Raw genomic sequence first — 22,368 nt, 5'->3', positions numbered from 1 at the left:
AGCTCCTGAATGATCAGTGAGTCAATGAAGGAATTAAGAAGGAAATTTTAAAAATTCTTGAAACCAATGATAATGGGAAACACAACATACCAAAACCTATGGGATATACAGCAAAAGCGCACGAGGAGGGAAGTTTGCGGGTGTAAGTACCCACCTCAGAAAAGGACAAAACCTTCAAAAAAACTATCTAATGATGCCTTTTTATGAACTGGAAACACAAGAGCAAAGCAAACCAAAATGGCAGAAGAAAGAATAAAGATCAGGGCAGAAGTACGTGAAATTGAACTTAAAAATAACATACAAAGTCTTTAGTCAGACTAAGAAAAAGAGAAGATCCAAATAAATAGAAATGAAAAAGGAGACACTATAACTGATACTGTGGAAATTTAGAGGATCTTAGTGGCTATTACGAGAAACTATACGCCAATAAATTGGAAAATCTAGAAGAAATGGACAAATTGCTGGGCACAGACAACGTGACAAGATTGAATCAGGACAAAATCCAAAAGCTGAACAAACCAATAACAAGTAACAAGAGTGAAGCCATAATAAAAAGTCTTCCGGTAAAGAAAAGCCCCGGATCTGACAAATTCACTGCTGAATTCCACCAAACATTTAAAAAAGAACTAACACCAGTCCTACTCATACTATTTCAAAAAACAGAGGAAGAAGGAATTCTTCCAAACTCATTCTAGGAGGCCAGTACTACCCTGATACCAAAACCAGACAAAAACACATCAAAAAAACAAAAACTACAGGTCAACTTCTCTGATGAATATTGACACAAAAATCCTCAAGAAAATACTAGCAAACCAGAAAGATCATCCATCATGACCAAGTGGGATTTATCCCTTAGATGCAAGGATGGTTCAACATATGCAAATCAATCAACATGATACATCATATCAACAAAATGAAGAATAAAAACCAAATGATCATTTCAATGGATGGTGAAAAAGAATTTGGTAAAATTCAACCTCCCTTCATAATAAACACCCTCAAAAACCTTGATATAGAAAGAGCATATCTCAGCATAATGAAAGCCATGTAAGACAGATCCACAGATAGCAACATACTGAATGGAGAAAAACTGAAAAAGCTTTTTTTCTAAGATCTGGAACACAACGAAGATGCACGGTCACCACTGTTGTTCAACACGGTATTGGAAGTCCCAGCTAAAGCAATTAGACAAGAGAAAATAATCAGCAGCATCCAAATAGGAAAGAAAGAAGTCAAATGGGGAAACAATTTCTTGCCACTTGGCGTGCTGCAGCCCGACAGGCCGCAGCGGAGGCGAGACGGGGCAGGGGGAGCGGCGGGGCTGGCGGGAGGACACGCGGCGTGCCTGGCGGAAACCGCAGGTCCCATGCCGCACTGCGACTCCCGCACCCCTGCCGCCCGTGGCCGCAGCCCGCCCCCCCCCCCCCCCCCCCCCCCGCCACCTGCCGCCCAGGGCTCGCCGCACAGCGCCCGCACGTCCTTAGCGGGGCCACCAAGCGATGCCCGCCAGGCACCCGCAAAAGTTTGTCGGCTCCCGCTGAAAGGCAGCGGAGCCCCCGCGCCCCTGCGCTCCGCTCCGGCCAGGAGCCTTCACGTAAATGGGTCTAGTCATGCCTCCCAGTAAGAAGCCAGAAAGCTCAGGAATTAAGTGTCTCCAGTGGACTGAGTCAGTGTTACCAGGGCAGCGGTTTCTCCAAGGCCCTTCAAGAAGACGATGCCCTCGACTTTTCTCTGCCTGACATCCGATTAGAAGAGGGGGCCATGGAAGATAAAGAGCTGACCAACCTGAACTGGCTGCACGAGAGCAAGAACTTGTTGAAGGGCTTTGGGGAGTCGATCCTCAGGAGTGTCAGCCCCATCCAGGACCTGGATGACACCCCCGCATCCCCTGCCCACTCTGACATGCCCTACAATGCCAGGCAGAACCCAAAATGCAAACCCCCCTACTCCTTCAGCTGTCTCATATTTATGGCCATCAAGAACTCTCCAACCAAGTGCCTGCCAGTAAGGATATCTTAACTGGATCTTGGAACATTTTCCATGTTTTGCAAATGCACCTACTGGGTGGAAAGCCCAGGACCTGACAAATTCACTGCTGATTTCCACCAACCATTTAAAAAAGAATGGGTGGAAAAACTCAGTGAGACACAATTTGTCATTGAATAAGTGTTTAAGAAAGTGGACAAAAAGAGGAGTCGGAGTATTGGGCACATATACACCATGGAATATTATGCAGCCATCAAAAATGATGAGTTTGTGTCCTTTGTAGGGACATGGATGAACCTGGAGACCATCATTCTCAGCAAACTGACACAAGAACAGAAAATGAAATACCCCATGTTCTCACTCATAGTTGGGTGTTGAACAATGAGAACACATGGATGGACACAGGGAGGGGAGCACTACACACTGGGTCTGTTGAGGGGAATAGCGGAGGGACACGGTGGGGTGGGGAGTTGGGGAGAGATAGCATGGGGAGAAATGCCAGATATAGGTGAAGGGGAAGAAGGCAGCAAATCACACTGCCACATGTGTGCCTATGCAACTATCTCGCATATTCTTCATATGTACCCCAAAACCTAAAATGCAATTAAAAACAAAAAACAAAAACAACGTGAACGTACCCAATGTTGCTGAACCATATACTTAAAATGGTTAAGATGGTAAATTTTATATTATGCATATTTGCCACAAAAAAATTTAAGTTAAAAAAAAAGGAAACAAAATATCATGTGAACAGCCCAGAAATAAAATTGCCTTATCTTTCATATCCTGTATTTTCTGCATAAAACCTCTCTGTATTCTTTTACTGCAGCCTCAACTGATCCTATCTTCGCATTTTTGATGTGTGCAACTTCAGATTCTAATTCAATAGCAGCTGAAAAGAAAAAGCAAGAATTATATTATTATTATTATTATTATTATTATTATTAATTTCAAGACAGGGTCTTGCTCTTTCAGCTGTGCTGGAGTGCCCTGGTGTGATCACAGGTCACTGCAGTCTCTTCCTCCCAGGCTTAAGCAATTTTCCCACCTCAACCCCAAGTACTTGGAACTACAGGCATGAGCCACTGCACCTTGCAAGTTTTTGTATTTTATGCGTGCTCAGGGTTTTGTCATGTTGCCCAGGTTGCTCTCAAACTTCTGGGCACCAGTGATCTGCCCGCCTCAGCCTCCCAAAGTGCTGTGACTACAGGCATGAGCCAACATTCCTGGCCAAAGAATTACATTCTATATATTTCATAGGTAACTAACTGTTAAGTCAGTAAAAAAGAGTTGAGAACCTTTTCAGTGTTAATAAGAATAAAAAATACATATGACTACAATGCTAAGTTATTATTAGATAATAATTTGCCAATAGTTGCACACTGAATTAGTGATCATTGCAGTTGAGTATCACAGTTTCCGGTTTTCTCATTCTTCACTCATTTATTCAACAGCCATGTGCTAAGGTACTAGACTATGACAAACCCTGGAGTTACAAGATCAAGATGATACAGTCCACCCCTCAGCAATCGTATGCTATAACCTGAAAAAGTAGACAAATAGGCAGTTTCCATGCCAAGTCATAGACACCCTGACAGGTATAAAACAGGGCACTATTAGAACATAGGAGGGACACCTATCCCAGTTTTGTCTCGATATTGTAGGCTTTTTGGTGGAGGCATGGTTAGTGGATGCCTGAAGGACATGAAAAAAAGATTGGCAGTTAGAGCCAAGAAGCAAGCACAAAGAGCTGGAGGTGAAGGAAGAGCACCGGGGAGTTCTGTGCCGTCCAGTTTGGCTGGACGCTAGAACAAAGGGGCAGAATACAGTAAGTGGTCAGAGCTATGCCTGAGGAACTTGACAAGAACCAAATGAACATGGCTGTGTATATTCCATGAAAAGGAATTTGGAACTTTTCCTGAGGGCAAAAGTAAACCAATGACACTGTAAATGACTGGGGATTTAAAGTGTTAACCTCTCAAGCGACTGCTTACAAACTGTACCGGCCTCAGGTTACTAGATGAGACTGGGGTGTTTTGGCCTTAAAAATCACTACCAACGGCTGGGCATGGTGGCTCATGCCTGTAATCCCAGCACTTTGGGAGGCCGAGGCTGGCCGATCACCTGAGGTCAGGAGCTCAAGACCTGCCTGACCAACATAGAGAAACACCATCTCTACTAAACATACAAAATTAGCCAGGGTGGTGGTGTATTCCTATAATGCCAGCTACTTGGGAGGCTGAGGCAGGAGAATCGCTTGAACCCCAGAGTCAGAGGTTGCGGTGAGCCAAGATTGCACTCCAGCCTGGCAACAAGAGCAAAACTCCGTATACTTACTAACTAACTAACTGAATGAATGAATGAATGAATGCCTTTCTGAGTTGGCTGTGGGTTTGGGGTACTCCCTGAGCGATCTGTCCTGTTCCAAGATGCTCCAAAGAATTATGAAAAATATGTGGCTCCCCATGAAGCCCAAGTTTACCAGAAGATTTGGGTAGGAAGGGGGCTGATGGGCTTCATCATTTATAAAATCCTGGCTGCTGATTAAAGAAGCAAGGCTGCAAAAGCTTCAGCTGCTGCTCATGGTCATCAGTAACCAGCTTTACTTGGAGTACACGTGAAAGAAAATGTCAGTCTGCCTGTAAATTTGAGCAAGCTGTGTTAGATGGGGAGCGTGGAACATCACTGTACACGCATTTCAACTGTTTACTTCATGGCATGAATGAATGCATCTGTGAGATGCACAAAAAAAGAGAAGTGGGGAAAGATCTAAAATCTACACCCTATTGTCAAAGTTAAAAGAGCTAGAGGAGCAAGATCAAATTCAAAACCTAGCAGAAGACAAGAAATAACTAATATCAGAGAAGAACTGAAGGAGACAGCGACACAAAAAAAACCCTTCAAAAAATCAGTAAATCCAGCCGCTGGTTTTTTTGAAAAGATCAACAAAATAGATAGACTGTCAGTCAAACTAATAAGAAAAAAAAGAGAGGAGAATCAAATAGATGCAATTAAAAATGATAAAGGGGATATCACCACTGATTCCACAGAAATACAAACTACCAACAGAGATTACTACAAACACCTCTATGCACATAACAGTAAATCCAGAAGATTTGGATAAATTTCTAGACACGTACACCCTCCCAAGACTAAACCAGGAAGAAGGTGAATTCCTGAATAGACTGATAACAAGGTCTGATGCTGAGGCAGCAATTAATAGCCTACCAACCAAAAAAACCCAGGTCCAGATGGGTTCACAGCCAAATTCTACCACACGTACAAAGAGGAGCTGGTACCATTCCTGTTGAAACTATTCCAAACAATACAAAAAGAGAGAATCCTCCCTAACTCATTTTATGAGACCAACATCATCTTCATACCAAAACCTGGCAGATACAAAACTAAAGAAGAAAATTTCAGGACAATATCCATGATGAACATTGATGCAAAAATCTTCAATAAAATACTGGCAAACTCAATGCAACAGCACATCAAAAAGCTTATCCATCATGATCAAGTAGGCTTCATCCTGGAGACGCAAGGCTGGTTCAATATATACAAATCTATAAATGTAATGAATCACATAAACAGAACCAAAGACAAAAACCACATGATTATCTCAATAGATGCAGAGAAGGATTTCCATAAAATTCAACAGCCCTTTATGCTAAAAACTCTTAATAAACTAGGTATCGATGGAACGTATCTCAAAATAATAAAAGCTATTTATGACAAACCCATAACCAATATTATACTGAATGGGCAAAAACTGGAAGCATCCCCTTTGAAAACTGGCACTACACAAGGGTGCCCTCTCTCACCATTCCGATTCAACATAGTATTGGAAGTTCTAGCCAGAGCATTCAGGCAAGGAAAAGAAATAAAGTGTATTCAATTAGGAAACGAGGAAGTCAAATTGTCTCTATGGGCAGATGACATGATTGTATATTTAGAAGACCCCATCGTCTCATCCCAAAATCTCCTGAAACTGATAAGCAACTTCAGCAAAGTCTCAGGATACGAAATCAATGTGAAAAATCACAAGCATTCCTATACACCAATAACAGACTTAAAGAGAGCCAAATCATAAGCAAACTCCCATTCACAATTGCTACGAGAATAAAATACCTAGGAATACAACTAGCAAAGGATGTAAAGGACCTCTTCAAGGAGAACTACAAACCACTGCTCAAGGAAATAACAGAGGACACAAACAGATGGAAAAACATTCCATGCTCATGGTTAGGAAGAATCAATATCGAGAAAATGGCCATACTGCCCAAAGTAATTTATAGATTCAATGCTATCCCCATCAAGCTATAGTGACCTTCTTCACAGAACTGGAAAAAACCACCTTAAACTTCATATGGAACCAAAAAACAGCCTGCATAGCCAAGACAATCCTAAGCAAAAAGAACAAAGCTGGAGGCATCATGCTACCTGACTTCAAACTATACTACAAGGCTACAGTAATCAAAACATTATGGTACTGGTACCAAAACAAAGATATAGACCAATAGAACAGAACAGTAATCATAACAGCATAGTACTGGTCCCAAAACAAAGATGTAGACCAATGGAACAGAACAGTGGCCTTGGAAGTAATGCCACACATCTACAACCATACTGGACAAAAACAAGCAATGGGGAAAGGATTCCCTATTTAATAAGTAGTGTTGGGAAAACTGGCTAGCCATGTGCAGAAGGCTGAAACTGGACCCCTTCCTTACACCTTATACAAAAATTAATTCCAGATGGATTAAAGAGTTAAACTAACTAACTCTAGAGAGTTAACTCTTTAAGAACTAACACTATAAAGACCCTAGAAGAAAACCTAGACAGTATCATTCAAGACATAGGCATAGGCAAGGACTTCATGACTAAAACACCAAAAGCAATGGCAACAAAAGCCAAAACTGACAAATGAGATCTAATTAAACGTAAGAGCTTCTGCATAGCAAAAGAAACCATCATTAGAGTGAACCAGCAGTCAACAAAATGGGAAAAAATTTCAGCAAGCTACCCATCTGACGAAGGGTTAATATCCAGAATCTACAAGGAACTAAAACAGATATACAACAAAAAATACCGACCCATCAAAAAGTGGGCAAAAGATATGAACAGGCACTTTTCAAAAGAAGACATTTATGTGGCCAAAAAACACATGAAAAAATGCTCATCATCACTGGTCTTTAGAGAAATGAAAATCAAAACCACATTGAGATACCATCTCATGCCAGTTAGAATGGCGATTATTAAATCTGGAGACAAATGCTGGAGAGGATATGCAGAAATAGGAACACTTTTACACTGCTGGTGGGAGTGTAAATTAGTTTAACCATTGTAAAAGACAGTGTGGCGATTCCTCAAGATCTAGAAATAGAAATTCCATTTGACCCAGCAATCCCATTACTGGATATACACCCAAAGGATTATAAATCATTCTATCATAAAGACACATGCACATGTATGTTCATTGTGGCACTGTTTACAATAACAAAGACTTGGAACCGACCCAAATGCCCATCAATGATAGACTAGAAAATGTGGCACATATACACCATGGAATACCATGCAGCCATAAAAAATGATGAGTTCACGTCATTTGCAGGGACACAGATGAATCTCGAAACCATCATTCTCAGCAAACTGACACAAAAACAGAAAACCAAACACCAAATGTTCACTCATAAGTGGGAGCTGAACAGTGATAACACATGGACACAGGGAGGTGAAGATCACACACCAGGGCCCGTTGTGGAACAGGTGACTCGGGAAGGTATAGTGGCGGGTGGAGAGACTGGGGAGGGATAACATTAGGAGAAATACCTAATTAGGTGATGAGTGGGATGGAGGCAGCGAACCACCATGGCATGTGTATATCTATGTAACAATCCTGCAAGATCTGTACATGTACCCTAGAACTTAAAGTACAATTAAAAAAAAAAAAAGAAAAAATCACTACAATAACCCTGAGAACTTGATGATGCCTTTGTTTTCTGAGGATGGTTTCTGTGTGCTGGCTGACAGTCCCATAGGGATGGCAAAAGAAAAGTGTAGAGCCTGACTTCTCGAGCTTTTTTTTCAAGCTATGGAAGGTGATAATTCATGAGGCATAGTATGCTCTTCATTATACATGTTTGAGTTTTCACATCATTAGATGTGTGTAAGAGGGAATATTTAATGTAGGACCTGTTAACCGAAGAATGAAAAGGGATGTCATTTGCAGTTTATTTCACACATATATTACTTAATCTAAATTTAATTTATAAATTTTGGTAATGGCCAGCTGCAGTGGCTCATGCCTGTAATCCCAGCACTTTGGGAGGCCAAGGCCAGTGGATCACGAAGTCAGGAGTTCAAGACCAGACTGGCCAAGATGGTGAAACCCTGTCTCTACTAAAAATACAAAAACTGGCTGGGCATAGTGGCAGGCACCTGTAATACCAGCTACTTGGGAGGCTGAGGCAAGAGAATTGCTTGAACCCGGGCAGCAGAGTTTGCAGTGAGCTGAGATTGTGCCACTGCACTCCAGCCTGGGCAATAGGGTGAGACTCTGTCTCAGAAAAAAAAAATTTTTTTTTGGGTAACTTACCTGTTACTCCTGCTGAATGTATTTCTTTATCCAGCTTCTGCTGCATCTGAAATAAGTCAAATATTATTTATAATGTTTAAGAAGAGACCTTCTTATGGTAAGAAGTATCAATTACAAAATGTGGCCTTTATATAATACTTTCAGAGACTAGACCTAACTTCAAGATTGCTTTTTAAAAAATCACATAAATTCATATTTTAAATTTAGGTAAAGGAGAACATATATGTGTTATGCTGTTTAATCTCATAAAAGCACAATTAATATTGGTCTGTTGGACAATGTCATTTCAAAAATGTGAGGTTTTCCCTTATTAGTACAGAGGTTAAACAAGTCAACTCATATTTTGCAATGAGTGCATTACTTTCCCATTCTTATCAAAACTCTGCCCTTCATAAAAGTCTAATCAGTTTTTCACTTTAATGAATAGTTCCTTAAAATGAACGCTCTAGAATTAGAAACTAGGAAAACAATATAGTCATTTAACTGCAACTTGGATTTTGCAACTTTGATTTCTTTTCAGAAATTAGTACCCATTTTTGAAGCATCTGACAAGTTATAGTTATCTACTTAATTATGAAAGGCGTGGGAATATTTCAAACTTATTGTCAGTATCTCTATCTAGAGTGCTCTCATTTAAATCTTTTGTAGAATAGGCACTCTCTCATTAAAGGCCCAGAAAGGGTCTGAGATGGTTTGTGGCGAGAATGATAATGATATCTAATGCCTTTATAAATTTTAGGTGTCAATTTTTTTTACTAACAGGTTAACCAATATTTTGAGCCTCCTTTCCATAACATTTCTGTGACAAAAAACATTATAAATAGGCTTTACAGAGTAAGTAACATTGTGACACGGTAAAAGCCCCGTGAAACTGCATACCTCAACTATACCTCGGCTTTCTGTTGAAACTGCTCTCTGTAACCCTGATGTGACAGGCGAGCAGCCCAAACCCACGCCATGTTGGCCCCTGCAACTTGTAATAAGTCACTAAGGTCTGTAATTTCCACCCTACCCAGACGATGTGTAAACTAATGCTTAACTTCCATGAACCACTTAAGTAACAATCGGAATGTCCGAAGCCCCTCACCCTCACCCCTGCCCAGGAGGTGGTTTACAGAATGTCCGAAGTCCACTGGTCCTGGGAACGTCCAAAGCCCCTCGTCCCCTTCCCTGCCCAGGAGGTGGTTTATGGGCATAAAAGGTCTTGACACCCTCCTTTCGGGGCCACGGGTTGAAGAGACGTGAGTCCTCCTCCGTGGCCACCAGCAACAAAGACCCTGCAATTTGGCATACTTTTGTCTTGGCGTTAACTTTCTGTTGTCGCTCTGGTATAACAACATGACAACAGCATTACCAGCCAGGCCTTATAAAAGAAGTAACTCAATACCAGATAAAGGGGGAAGCCTTTCTTCAAAGAACCCCTAGATATTGCCACCCATAAGCAGTATGTAAAAGTACATTTTTACATGACTCAAACTAAGACACTACTACTGTAAAGTTATCTTTTCTCCAAAAAACTCTTCTGCTAAATCTTACCAGTGTAATAAATTGTATTATTTCTTTCTACCCCATTCACAAATACTTTCGTACTACCTCAATTTGGTTAACATAAAAATGAGATACTCTCCTTAACAAATTGCTTACTTTTATACTGAAGAAATCATAACTCTGTAGAGGAGAATACTTCTGTATAACAACTTCAAATAAAGGTCATTTTATCTTCAAACTCTTAGAAATAAGTACATGGTAGAAGTCTCTGCCCCTTTCCACTCCCGGAGTGGCTTCCCCCTACACCAATTCTCTTCCAGCCTTTCCCTGACCCTTGACTATTTTGCCACATAAATGACAGTGGAGGGCAACAGCCTTTGGGAAAGAGATCCCAGGTCAGATGTGAAAGCAGAGGGAAAAGGGACAGACCCAGGACACAGGGACAAAGTGCCTCTGGGACCCAAAAGCTTAGGAAAGGGGTATTGAGTGTTGATGACTCCAGTTTTTTCCTAGCCAGTGAAAGGCCCCAAAAAATTGAGAAAAAATAGTTCCTCAAAAATCTTCCCTTGCATCTGATCTGCTTTTTATACTCTCTCATCACCATCTTGTAAAATGATACATTACCTCACTTTTCTGTTAAGTACTGTGAGCAGAAAAAATACCTTGGGCTCCAAAATAACTAAGCTAAAGGGAAAACTCAAGCTGGAAATTGCTTAGTGAAAACCTGCCTCCCATTCTATTCAAAGTTACCTCTCTGCTCACTGAGATAAATGTATATCTGACTGTCTCCTTCAGAAAGGCAAATCAGAAACTCAAAAGAATGCCACTGTTTGTCTCACCTATCTGGAAGGAAGCCCCCTCCCAACTTCCAGTCTTCCTACCTTTGCTTCAAGTTGTCCCACCTTTCCAGACTGAACCAATGTACTTCTTACATATATTAATTGATGTCCCCTGTCTCCCTAAAATGTATAAAAACAAGATGTGCCCCGACCACCTTGGATACATGTCGTCAAGATTTCCTGAGGCTGTGTCATGGCATGTGTTCTCAACTTTGGCAAAACAAACTTTCTCAATTAACTGAGGCCTGTCTCAAATTGTGGGGGTTCACAGTACTAATGAGAACATTATATTGGCATCATGCTTAACAATTTACAGATATATTTAACATTCATTTTCCTTTTGTACCCAGTGGTACAATTTCATGACTGAAGCATCTGGATGCTAATCATCTTATTTGTTTTTCAGAAAAAGAAAACCTAAGCAAACAATATCATTAAAAACCTCAGCTAGCTGGGCTCCTGAAATCTATGTATTAAAACAATAATTTAATGCATTGCCTTTTAAGCTATTTGGCTGCAATGCTGTCTAAGAAACCACAGATTTGCTCTTCTGTGATATGTTAGGACATGAAATAGCCAGGTAAACACAACAAGGTCGAGGCCTCATTCCATGTGGGCCTATGCTAATTTTCTGTGCATTAAGAAAATCATAAAAACACACCAAAAAAAGCCAGGTATGGTGGCTCACACATGTAATGCCTGGACTTTGGGAGGCTGAGGCAGGCAGATCACGAGGTCAGGAGTTCAAGACCAACCTGGCCAATATAATGAAACCCCATCTCCACTAAAAATACAAAAATTAGCTGGGTGTGGTGGTGGATGCCTATATTCCCAGCTGCTTGGGAGGCTGAGGCAGGAGAATCGCTTGAACCCAGGAGACAGGTTGCAGTGAGCCAAGATTGCACCGCTGCACTCCACCCTGGGCAACAGAGCAAGACTCCATCTCAAAAACAAAACAAAACAAAACAATAGGCTGGGCATAGTGGCTCACACCTGTAATCCAAGCACTTTGGAGGCCAAGGGGGGTGGATCACCTGAGATCAGGAGTTCAAGACCAGCCTGACCAACATGGTGAAACCCTGTCTTATAAAAAAAATCAAAACAAAAACCAATAAACAAAATAACAACAACAACAACAAAACCACTGAAACTATAAGCCAATGTGCATTGACAGAAATTTAAAAAATAAAAATAAACACAAAGAAAACTATTTTTTTTGTTCATACAAATGTTTTATGGATTTTGTAATTTTTGTAAGAGGCAGAATCTTGCTATGTTGCCCAGGCTGGAGTGCTACAGTGTTACAGAACAATCATTACACACTGAAGCCTTGAACTCCTGGGCTCAAGTGATCTTTCTGCCCTCAGCCTCAGGTGTAGCTGGGATTACAGGTGTGTGCCACTGTGCTCAGCTTTTATAATTTTCCTCCAGTTGAAAAATGGACAAATATTAGACAAATACCTTAATCTGAGTTAAGCACAGTTGAACTCCTTTTTTTCTTTACCAATTCTATAATTGACACAGCTTGTCATTCTTGGATCCATTTTGAAATCCTCAGAAATAGACTTACTCTGAGTGAAACTGTTACAGTCAAGTGAGCATAGAAAGTCAACACCAAGACAAAAGTATGCCAGATTGCAGGGTCTTTATTGCCGGCGGCCACGGAGGACTCACATCTCTCCAACCCGTGGCCCTGAAAGCAGGGTGTCAAGACCTTTTATACCTGTACAACCACCTCAGAAGTGAGGGTGAGGGGTGTGGGTGGGAATGAGGGGTTTCAGACATTCTGAGGGATAGTAGATTCTGTAAATCATCTCCTGCGTGGAGATGAGGGTGAGGGGCTCCGGACACTCCGAGAGCCAGGGGACTTCTGACATTCTGATTGTTACTTAAGCAGTTCACAAAGTCAAGATAAGCATTTGTTTACACATTGTCTGCGTAGCATGGAAATTACAAGTCACAGGGGCCAAGATAATGTGGGTTTGGACTGCTTGCCTGTCACATTTGGGTTACAGAGAGCAGTTTCCATGGAAAGCTGAGGTATGGTTGAGGTATGCAGTTTTATAGGGCTTTACCATGTCACAAAACACGTGGTTGAACTAAAAGGTTCCTGTTACTGGTCCAGGGGAGATGTCCATGTGCAGCTTTACATGGCATTTGGGGTAGAAAGAATAGAATTGATTCTGTCTGGTCACATTTGCTATTGAAGAACTCTAGACATCACTGCCACCTTAGTCATAAAATCAATTAGTAAGACCATGCACATCAAAGTATACCTTTGTTAAAATCTAACTTAATTGTGGTTTTAAAAGAAATTTAAAATGTGTCCGTTTGGTTACTGAATCAAGTTAACAAAGGAGTAATCTCCTGTGAATGAGAGCTCCGGGGATTCAAAAATCACTAAAATTTCTGTCTCCTCTTTATTAACAGAGATAATTATTACCTTTGCTTACCACACACAACACAATTAAACAACTGAGTATTTCAGCAAGTAACATGCCAGAATTATATCAGAAATCTAAACACCAAAGGAAAAAAGATAATATAACTAACCCTCAACATGAAGCTCTCCATGCTCTCATCTGAAGACCTGCTTTCTCTTCCAATATGTCTTCTGTTGAGACCTTCACTAAGATTTCCAACAGAAGGTGACACTAGGAATGGCCTTGTAGTAGAAGCAGTGGCTGCATATCTGGTCTTCTCTTTCTCCGCAGTAACCTGGGCACTGACCTCTGCTGTCATCTCCATGGTTCTATGAAGATTACAAAAGACAAATGCTTAGTATTTCATTTTTTTCTAAATGATTCCTAAATGACTTCAAGTCTTCCAGAAGTTGCCATAAGAGTAAATGGAATATACTGTAAGCCATATTTTAACTCTGAAAATGTGTTAGAGCATGCATACTGTATCCAGTTATAGTTTTAACATTGGTCTAAAGAAGTACATCTATTTCTAGGGGGAACAACTACTTGTTGGTTGGAAATCCCCCTAGAAATCATGTTGTACTCCTTAAATATATACAATAAATCATGTTGTACTCTTTAAATATATACAATTAAAAAGCTAAAAGAAAAAAATAAAAGCTAGAAATATTTGTATTGAGTAAACTAGTTGAGATTTTTAAAAAACTATCAGTCAAAGAGATTTTCAAACAATTGTTTTTACCGCCCTTGTATATTTCACCCATTATCTGGAAAAAATTGAGCATTTGGCATTGAGGAATCATTCAAGGAGACTTTCCCTAGGGGAGAATAAGATGGCTGAGATCGAAGAGAGCTAAAGCAGCATCGACTACCGCTGTGGCCCATGCCTCAGAGGTGGGGCCTGCCCTTTCTGTCTTCCACACACCCCCTCAGGCTGACCGAGGTGCTTTTTTCTTTTTTTACCACTTAGTAAGTAATACGTCCCTTTAACCCTATGTTAATCATTTTGTATTTCACAAGTGTGTCTTTACGTAGAGTGGAAAAACTACACAGGACGCTTCTTCTCAAGGAGCCCTCTAACAGTCAAGTGAAGGGAATTTACTCAGTGCCAGAATGTGCCCAGAGTTGTCATACTTGACCCAAGGTTTCAGCTGCCATCTTCCAAAAATTAATTAAATTCATTAATATTTTGAATTAAGGGAATACTGACAATTTTTATCATGATATCACTGTCTAAATTATGAAGCTTCACAAATATTTAGCGGAATCCCTAATAGATTGGGTTAACTATACAAGAATATTAAGGGGCTGGGGGAAGCCACGTAAAACCAACAACAGGAGTGACATGACTGTCCTGGACTAAGATTTTAAAGGTCAAGTTCATTTACTATTTTCTATTTTACTTAAAGTTTAAGTTCATTTACTATTTATAATTTACAATATTCAAAAATTGTATAGTCTAGTTAGCTTTCACTTCCCGCACATCTCATGAACCTGTCTCACTGGAAGTTATGCTCTGGATGGCAAATTAATGAGCTTAACTTATTTGCTATGATTCTGTATACTGACTTGCCTTCTCAGTCCACTTGACAAGGATCTTACAAAATTTATTCCTTCTACGTAGATATCCTTATATCTTTCCAATTCGATTTTATTTTCGGCTTGCGAAGTTTTTACTCTGGAGAGCTCAGATTGCAGGTCTTTGATTGTGAGTTCCATCTGGGTTTTTTCTGCGGTAATATCATTCACCCTTTGCACTAACTGTTCTAACTGTTCCTGAGGTGCTGCTTGAGTCTAAAATTAATTAAAAGGGAACATTTTAAAGTAATTATAACCTGAATAATTACTGTGCATTTGTTTCCTTTTGTTTGGAGTCAGTTATTCAGACAACAATTTTAAGTACGTGAAGAAAGAAAGAAGCTCAAGCTTCACATATTTATCATCAGTATCAACTGAATTAACGATTGATTCTGAGTTGCACAACAATCCTCCAAACAATGACAGAAACAAGTTAAGATTTTAAAATGGAACCATGTAGATTAAAAGCACTTCAAGAGTATGGTATAATTTCTCAATCACAATTTTTTCTTTTTTTTACTTTTTCTATTAGTCTTCTTTTATGCATACTGGCCTTAGTAATCAATGATTTTCTAGTGAGAATTCTTATTATGGAAGATCAATTTAGTTAGAAGAATGATGGAAACTAAAATATTTAAAGGGAGAAACAGATATCACCTTCCTTCTAGAAGTCTGCCAAACAAATTGCTGTAAGAAAAGTACAGAAAACATATACGATGGATATATCCAAGATAGAATCTGCAGCGAAACGAATGAAAGCACATTGCAGACAATTAAACCAACCTGCAAGGAGAGACTGATTTCCTTTAACGCTTCTACTATCCGTCTTGATCTTTCTTCAATCGGCACCTCATACTGTTCAGCTTCACCACGTTCTAACATACTTACCTCCATATAACTTTTGAGATTTACTATTTCTTGTTTCCGCTGCTTATTTTCCTCCTCTAGTGTTTGACATTTCCTTATTAATGCTTTCACAGAGAATAATGTCTGCCGAAGAACTTCATTATCTGCGTCCAGATCTGGACATCGTGAAGGTGCAGTTTTCTGTGCTTCTGTAAGGTCATCCTGCATGAATCAAAAAACAATATACTTTGGTAATGAAGAAGGTAGACAGAGGCCGGGTGTGGTGGCTCACACCTGTAACTCCAGCACTTTAGGAGGACGAGGCGGATGGATCACCTGAGGTCAGGAGTTTGAGACAAGCCTGGCCAACATGACAAAACCCCATCTCTACTAAAAGCACAAAAATTAGCTGGGTGTGGTGGGGGGTGCCTGTAATCCCAGCTACTCAGGAGACCGAGGCAGGAGAATGGCTTGAATTGGGGAGGTGGAGGTTGCAGTGACCAGAGACAGTGCCACTGCATGCTAGCATGGGCAGAAAAGAAAAAAAGATAAAAGAAAGTAGACTGAGAATGTTCTAACACAAAACTAATCATTTTTGAAATGAATTCAGTTGCAATAAAATATTACCTATATACTCTTGTAGATTCATAAAAAACAGACCATTGGATTACTCAGAAAATTAAAAACAAAGTTAAAACCACCAGAATTTTGGGAGTGTGAATTACTTCTACCATTGTGGAAGACAGTGTGGCGATTCCTCAAGGACCTAGATAGAAATTCCATTTGACCCAGCAATCCCATTACTGGGTATATATCCTAAGAATTATAAATTGTTCTATTGTAAGGACATATGCACAATAATGTTCATTGCAGCACTGTTTACAATAGCAAAGACCTGGAACCTACCCAAATGCCCATCAATGATAGACTGGAGAGGGAAAATGTGGCACATATACACCATGGAATATTATGCAACCATCAAAAATGATGAGTTTGTGTCCTTTGTAGGGACATGGATGAACCTGGAGACCATCATTCTCAGCTAACTGACACAAAAACAGAAAATGAAATACCGCATATTCTCACTCATAGATGGGTGGTGGACAATGAGAACACATGGATGGACACAGGGAGGGGAGCACTACACACTGGGTCTGTTGAGGGGAATAGGGGAGGGACAGCGGTGGGTGGGGAGTTGGGGAGAGATACCACACGGAGAAATGCCAGATATAGGTGAGCGGGAACAAGGCAGCATATCACACTGCCATGTGGGTACCTATGCAATTACCTTGCATGTTCTTCACATGTACCCCAAAACCTAAAATGCAATAAAAATAAATAAAAACCACCACCAGAATTCACAAAAATATATCCTTTACTTTCATCATTTTTTTCCACATAACATTTGGATTTGATCTTAGACTTCTGTTTTTCTATGATCATTTCATGGCTTTCCTCCTTAAAATGGCTCTAAGTCACCCCCTTAGCACAAGTCTCTTAGTCCTTTAACCCAATGTCATTCCCGTTAATTTGCATGGAAGTTTTAGGGGTGTCATATTAAATTACTTGGGCCTCAGTCAAGACATGGCTCCCATAATAAGACTCTGAAAATAAGACTCTAATAAATCTTGAAAAAAGTGGATTCCAGCACCACAAGCCTCTTGCTGAACTGCAAATGTCTTAAGTTAATTTGAATTACATTTCAAGGAGTAATGACACTTGGCGTTAAGAAGCAATCACATCTCCCAGTATAAAAGTTGAATGGCATGATCCGTACCACTTTTCTGAATAAAAATGCCTTAGTTTAGTAAGTAGCACAGTCTTGTAATTCATTGCTGCTTTACACGAAATAAGAGAGCACATTAAACGATGACAACGAAAAAGCTCCCTGAAATTTCCGTGGTGCTGAGTTGGAAAGAACTGCTTTCCTTTAGAGGAAATGACTAGGACTCTTTTATTTTAAAAAGGTAAGTGAAGTGGTGGTTCCGAAACATCTGCAAATTGCTTGCCACTTCTCCCATGACATTCCCTCTCCTGAATACAAGCTGGCATTAATAACTGGCTTCTCGTGAACATAATGTGGCAGAACTGCTGTGTGACTGCTAAGGTTGGGTTACAAAATGTCATACAGCTTCCACCTGACTCTCTTTCTCTAGGGACTCTAGTGCTTCAAATGTAGCCACCACGCTATGAGAAAGCCCAAACTACATGGTGCATCATCATGTAGGTGGGTGTTTGAGTTGTCTTCCCTACCTAATGTCTGCCAAAAGCAGCTTCAAATGCCACAAAGGTGAATGAACAAGCCTTTAGATGATTCTAGTCCCCAGCTTTAAGACACCTCAGCTGATGCCAAGTAAAGAAAAAGTGAGCTGGCCCCACTGAGCCTTGCTTATAACTACAGCTTATGAACAAAATAGATGTTTTGAGACACGACATTTTGTTACATACCAAGAAGTAACCGATACAGATACGGACACTGCATATAGATTGCATAATAACAAAAACTACTAAAACATGTAGGATTACCCCTGGACTAGGAGCTAAGCAGAAGTTAAAAGGACCTACAGAAGAATAAGCATGAAAACAAAAAGAGTCTTAAAGCGACTGTGAGTGGAAGCCTGATGGTCCTCGAAGAGGCTGGTAGGAAGGGTTTTAAGGATAGTGAAGAAAATGACAGTGGAACCCGAAGGAAAGGACACTGTTACTACACAGCTGCTGAAAGTAAAACCAATGCAAGAGATAAGCTAAAGAAAGACTACTGCATATACAGCAACCAGCACTTTCTGGGTTTAAGTATCTGTTTCCTTTTTATAGCCTTTCCACATATCAGAGTCCCAAATACAGACAGTCCTTAACTTAGCATGGTTCAATTCAACATTTTCTGACATCGTATAATAGTGTGAAAATAATATCAGTTGTGTACACCTCTTAGCTTAAGGGGGTGGCTGCATAAAAATAAAGTCACCGTAAATGGAATTTATTGTAAATGGAAAACCTACTCCCAAATTCTGACATTTGCAATTTATAATGGTCCACAAATTGCAAATATCCTACATAACAAATGCAAATGTCATCCAGGCATAACCCCATCCTAACTTGAGGAGCACCTGTATTGCTGAGATAAATGGTCTCTGGGATAAAATCGAATCCAGGGTGGCCAGGGAACACCATCCGAAGGTGAAGCCAAGATTGTGACTATAAGACCCTTTCTTAAGACCTCTGAAAGATTTAAGGTGGTTCCTCAAATTCCCTTAAAGATCTTAAGGGTATAAACATCTGAAGGCACTGTCTTACTCAGCCTCACAGGAAGTGCAAGGTGAAGGGCTTATCTCTAAGAGATCTGGACATGTGGTTTTTCCAATGACAAGAACCCAAGTAAAATTCACAGCACTCTTAATTATTAAGAGAACTGTAGTAACAATAGCACTGCTTGCTAGCGTGGATTAAAAGACATCAAGACAGTAAAAATGAAAAGAGGCCTTAGAACCTAAGAAGTTCTATGGGGAGGAAGCTGGCTGAGAAAACGACTTAGCTGAAAACCCAGGTCACTGCTTAAGAAAGGATATAACAAAGAGCCAAGAAGGTACCGTAAAGAGCCACAGAGGATGGCTCCCATGAAGTCCAAATCAAAGAAGCAGAAGTACACAACAGGCTGTATTTCAGAATTGCTGTGGTCTAGTATTTCCTTTGTGACTCCCATTTTCTCTCTGTTCAATAGGAGGGTCCATGGCAGTTTAGGAGAATACTGGGTGGGTGAGTGGTAGATAACTTGCCTCTTTAGTTCTTAAGTCTTTGTGTTAACAAGAAATACACTCACAGGGTTATACCACAGAAACCACAACCCCAGGGTGAATCCCTACCAGACGTGGTAAAGACAGGATCTTGCGCTTCAAGCCTGAACCTGCTGCCATATTAACTGCAATGTGTGTGTGAAGTGGGGGGTAATAATTAGAAATGAGTGTGTTTTTCAAGTGGTAGAAAATTTTAAAATTATAGGGTCGATTGTGCATGTTTTAAAACATGGCTATACCTTCCTTAATATGCACAGCACAGACAGACATCATCGAGAAGGCTGACAGAACGGCCAGCACTCACCTCCTTCAAAAAGAAAAACCAAAACAGCAAGTAGGTAAACATAACTTGAGGAAAACATCAAAGAGAACACACTGGAATTCAGCAGGTAATTGATGGGGATCCTCTGAAGACAGAAGGAAAGAGAACTGAGGTAGCCAGCCCAGCCAGGATTATCTCAAAGCCAGGACAGATTCCCCAAAATCCCTTGCCCCACAGCACCCTATACTTGTGGAAATAAATTGTCACCTAATAGCCCACCAGGGAAACTACTCTAGGTCAAAGGGATCCTAAGTGGGTACTCTCCAGAGCCTGGGAGCCACCTGACTGCCACCACTGCCACTAACAGCAGGCCTGTGCTCTTCAGTGGCAGTGCTGTGCATACCTGTGTATACCTTTAGGAGCCCTGAGGACTGGCCCACTCAAGTGTACCATGCCGGAGCCTGAGAACAAGCCTACCGAACCCACCAGGGCTGGTGCCCATGTGAGCCATATGAAAGCCTGAGGACAAGGTCACTTTGCTTGCTGCTGCTGTTGTTGCTGCCAGTGCTCACATACACTGTCCAGGGCCCTGAGAAGCAGCCCACTTCACCCAGGCCTGCGTGTATTTACCCAGGCCCCGTCTACCACTACCACCAAGGACAGTCCCACTGCCCCACCGGTACCTGCACATGCCGGCCAGGAGCATGAAGACAGGGCTACCTCAACAGCCACTGACAAAGGCTCTTGCACGTCCCTTTAGTGAGCCTGTGGACAAGCCTGCTCCACACACTGCCAAAGGAATCCCCCCAAATGTTCCTCATAGAGGGCCAGAGAGAAATGCCCATACAGCCTGCTTTCATCACTACCAGTGCCCATGCATGTGACCAAAGAATCCAAGGTCAGGCCCAGCTGCTACTGTCATCTCCAGTGCCACAAGTGTCACCAAGGTCCTTTGGGCTGGCCCATGACTGCCACTCTGATCCCAGCACACACCACCTGGAGGCCCAAAAGCCAGCCCACTCAGGCACTCTATTGCCACCAAAAACTGGCAAGCCTGGCCTAGTGCTGCCAGTGCTAGTACTTTGTGTGTGCCACCAATGTGCCTGAGGACTGGCCTGCTATCCTCCCCATCACCATCAAGGCCTCGCCACAGCATCCCAAATGACTAACAACCACACCATAAGCCACTGAGTAACTTACAAATACTGATGCTCATTACAGCAGAAGAAAGCATAAGTATGTGGAGACTACACCAATGCACCCACCCATCATCAATGCCAGAGCACCATACTTAACCAACAACATAGATACATCTACAGAAAAAAGTCAACCCCTAAAACTCGATGAAGTGACTATTATACCAGCTACACAGTTATCAACATTGAGGACACAAGCAGCATAAAAAATCAAAGAAACAAGACACCTCCAAAGGAACACAGTAATTCTCCAGTAACAGATCCTGAAGAAAAGGAAGCCTATAAAATTCAAAACAATAAGCTAAAGGAAACATAGTGAGATACAGAATAATATAAAGGAATCAGAAGAGATTTCTGATAGCAAAGATAGAAAATACAAAGGAATCAGGAAAATGATTTATGATCTAAATCAGAAATTCACCAATGAAAAACATAGCATTAATAGGAACCAAACAGAAATCCTGGAACTGAGAATTCAATACATAAAATAAAAACAACTGAGAATGTTGGTAATAGACTAGATCAAGCAGAAGAATGAATTTCTGAACTTGAAGAGAGGTTTTTATATGAGGTCAGACAAATAAAAAGCAAAAAGAAAAAACAAGAAAGTAAAAAGAATGAAGACAAGCCAGGCACGGTGGCTCATGCCCATAATCCCAGCTCTTTGGGAGGCTGAGGCAGGCAGATCACCTGAGGTCAGGAGTTCAAGACCAGCCTGACGAATATGGTGAAACCCCATCTTTGAAAATACATATATAGAAAAAAAAAAAAGAATGAAGACAGTGTATGTGATATATGGGCCATGATGAGCCAAAAATTTTTCAAATATTGGGAGTTGCAGAAATAGAAGAGAGGGGAAAAAACACATAAAACCTATATAATGAAATAATAGCTGAAAAACTCCCAAGTGTTGTGAGAGACGTAAACATCTAGATACAGACATCTCAAAGATCCCCAAAGAAATACAATTTTAAAAGTCTTCTCTGAGGCACTTCAGAGTCAAATTTCAAAAGTCAAAGACAAAGAACAAAAGAAAAACACCAAGTCACATACAAGGGAATTCGTATCAGACAGACAGCATGTTTGTCAGCAGAAACCTTAGAGGAAAGGACACAATCAGATGATATATTTAATATGTGGGAAGAAAAAGACTGCCAGTCAAGAATACTGTATCTAGCGAAGCTATCCTTTAAACTGAAAAAGAGGGGCCAGGCGCAGTGGCTCATGCCTGTAATCCTAGCACTTGGAAAGGCCAAGGTGGGTGGACTGCCTGAGCTCAGGAGTTCAAGACAAGCCTGGGCAATAAGGCAAAACCCCGTCTCTACTAAAAATACTAAAAATTAGCCAGGCATTGTGGCGCA

The 22,368-nt window shown here is 40.8% G+C and overlaps 1 protein-coding gene and 2 pseudogenes across 5 annotated transcripts in view; 2 read left to right on the top strand and 1 right to left on the bottom strand.

The window, feature by feature from the left end:
• Nucleotides 1–1,598: 1,598 nt before the first annotated feature.
• On the top strand, nucleotides 1,599–2,667 carry LOC144582810 (forkhead box protein N3 pseudogene; annotated as a pseudogene).
• LOC144576436 (coiled-coil domain-containing protein 144A-like) overlaps nucleotides 1,999–22,368 on the bottom strand; it is a 78,383-nt gene continuing 58,013 nt past the window's right edge. For 4 of the 5 annotated variants that reach the window (XM_078372744.1, XM_078372745.1, XM_078372746.1 and 1 more), the window contains 5 exons: nucleotides 15,801–15,980; nucleotides 14,908–15,128; nucleotides 13,465–13,663; nucleotides 8,585–8,630; nucleotides 1,999–2,878 (listed from right to left, as the gene is read on the bottom strand). In XM_078372744.1, the coding sequence (XP_078228870.1) occupies nucleotides 2,766–2,878; nucleotides 8,585–8,630; nucleotides 13,465–13,663; nucleotides 14,908–15,128; nucleotides 15,801–15,980 (759 nt within the window). In that variant the 3' untranslated portion in view covers nucleotides 1,999–2,765. The remainder of the gene's footprint in view (nucleotides 2,879–8,584; nucleotides 8,631–13,464; nucleotides 13,664–14,907; nucleotides 15,129–15,800; nucleotides 15,981–22,368) is intronic. The other variant, XR_013535495.1, reaches the window with a different exon arrangement.
• On the top strand, nucleotides 4,239–4,582 carry LOC144582909 (ATP synthase F(0) complex subunit j, mitochondrial pseudogene; annotated as a pseudogene).

The sequence above is a fragment of the Callithrix jacchus genome, chromosome 5 (genome assembly GCF_049354715.1).
Source record: "Callithrix jacchus isolate 240 chromosome 5, calJac240_pri, whole genome shotgun sequence".
Taxonomy (NCBI): domain Eukaryota; kingdom Metazoa; phylum Chordata; class Mammalia; order Primates; family Cebidae; genus Callithrix; species Callithrix jacchus.
The sequence above is the reverse complement of the archived record's forward strand: the minus strand, read 5'-3'. Positions and strand labels throughout refer to the sequence as shown.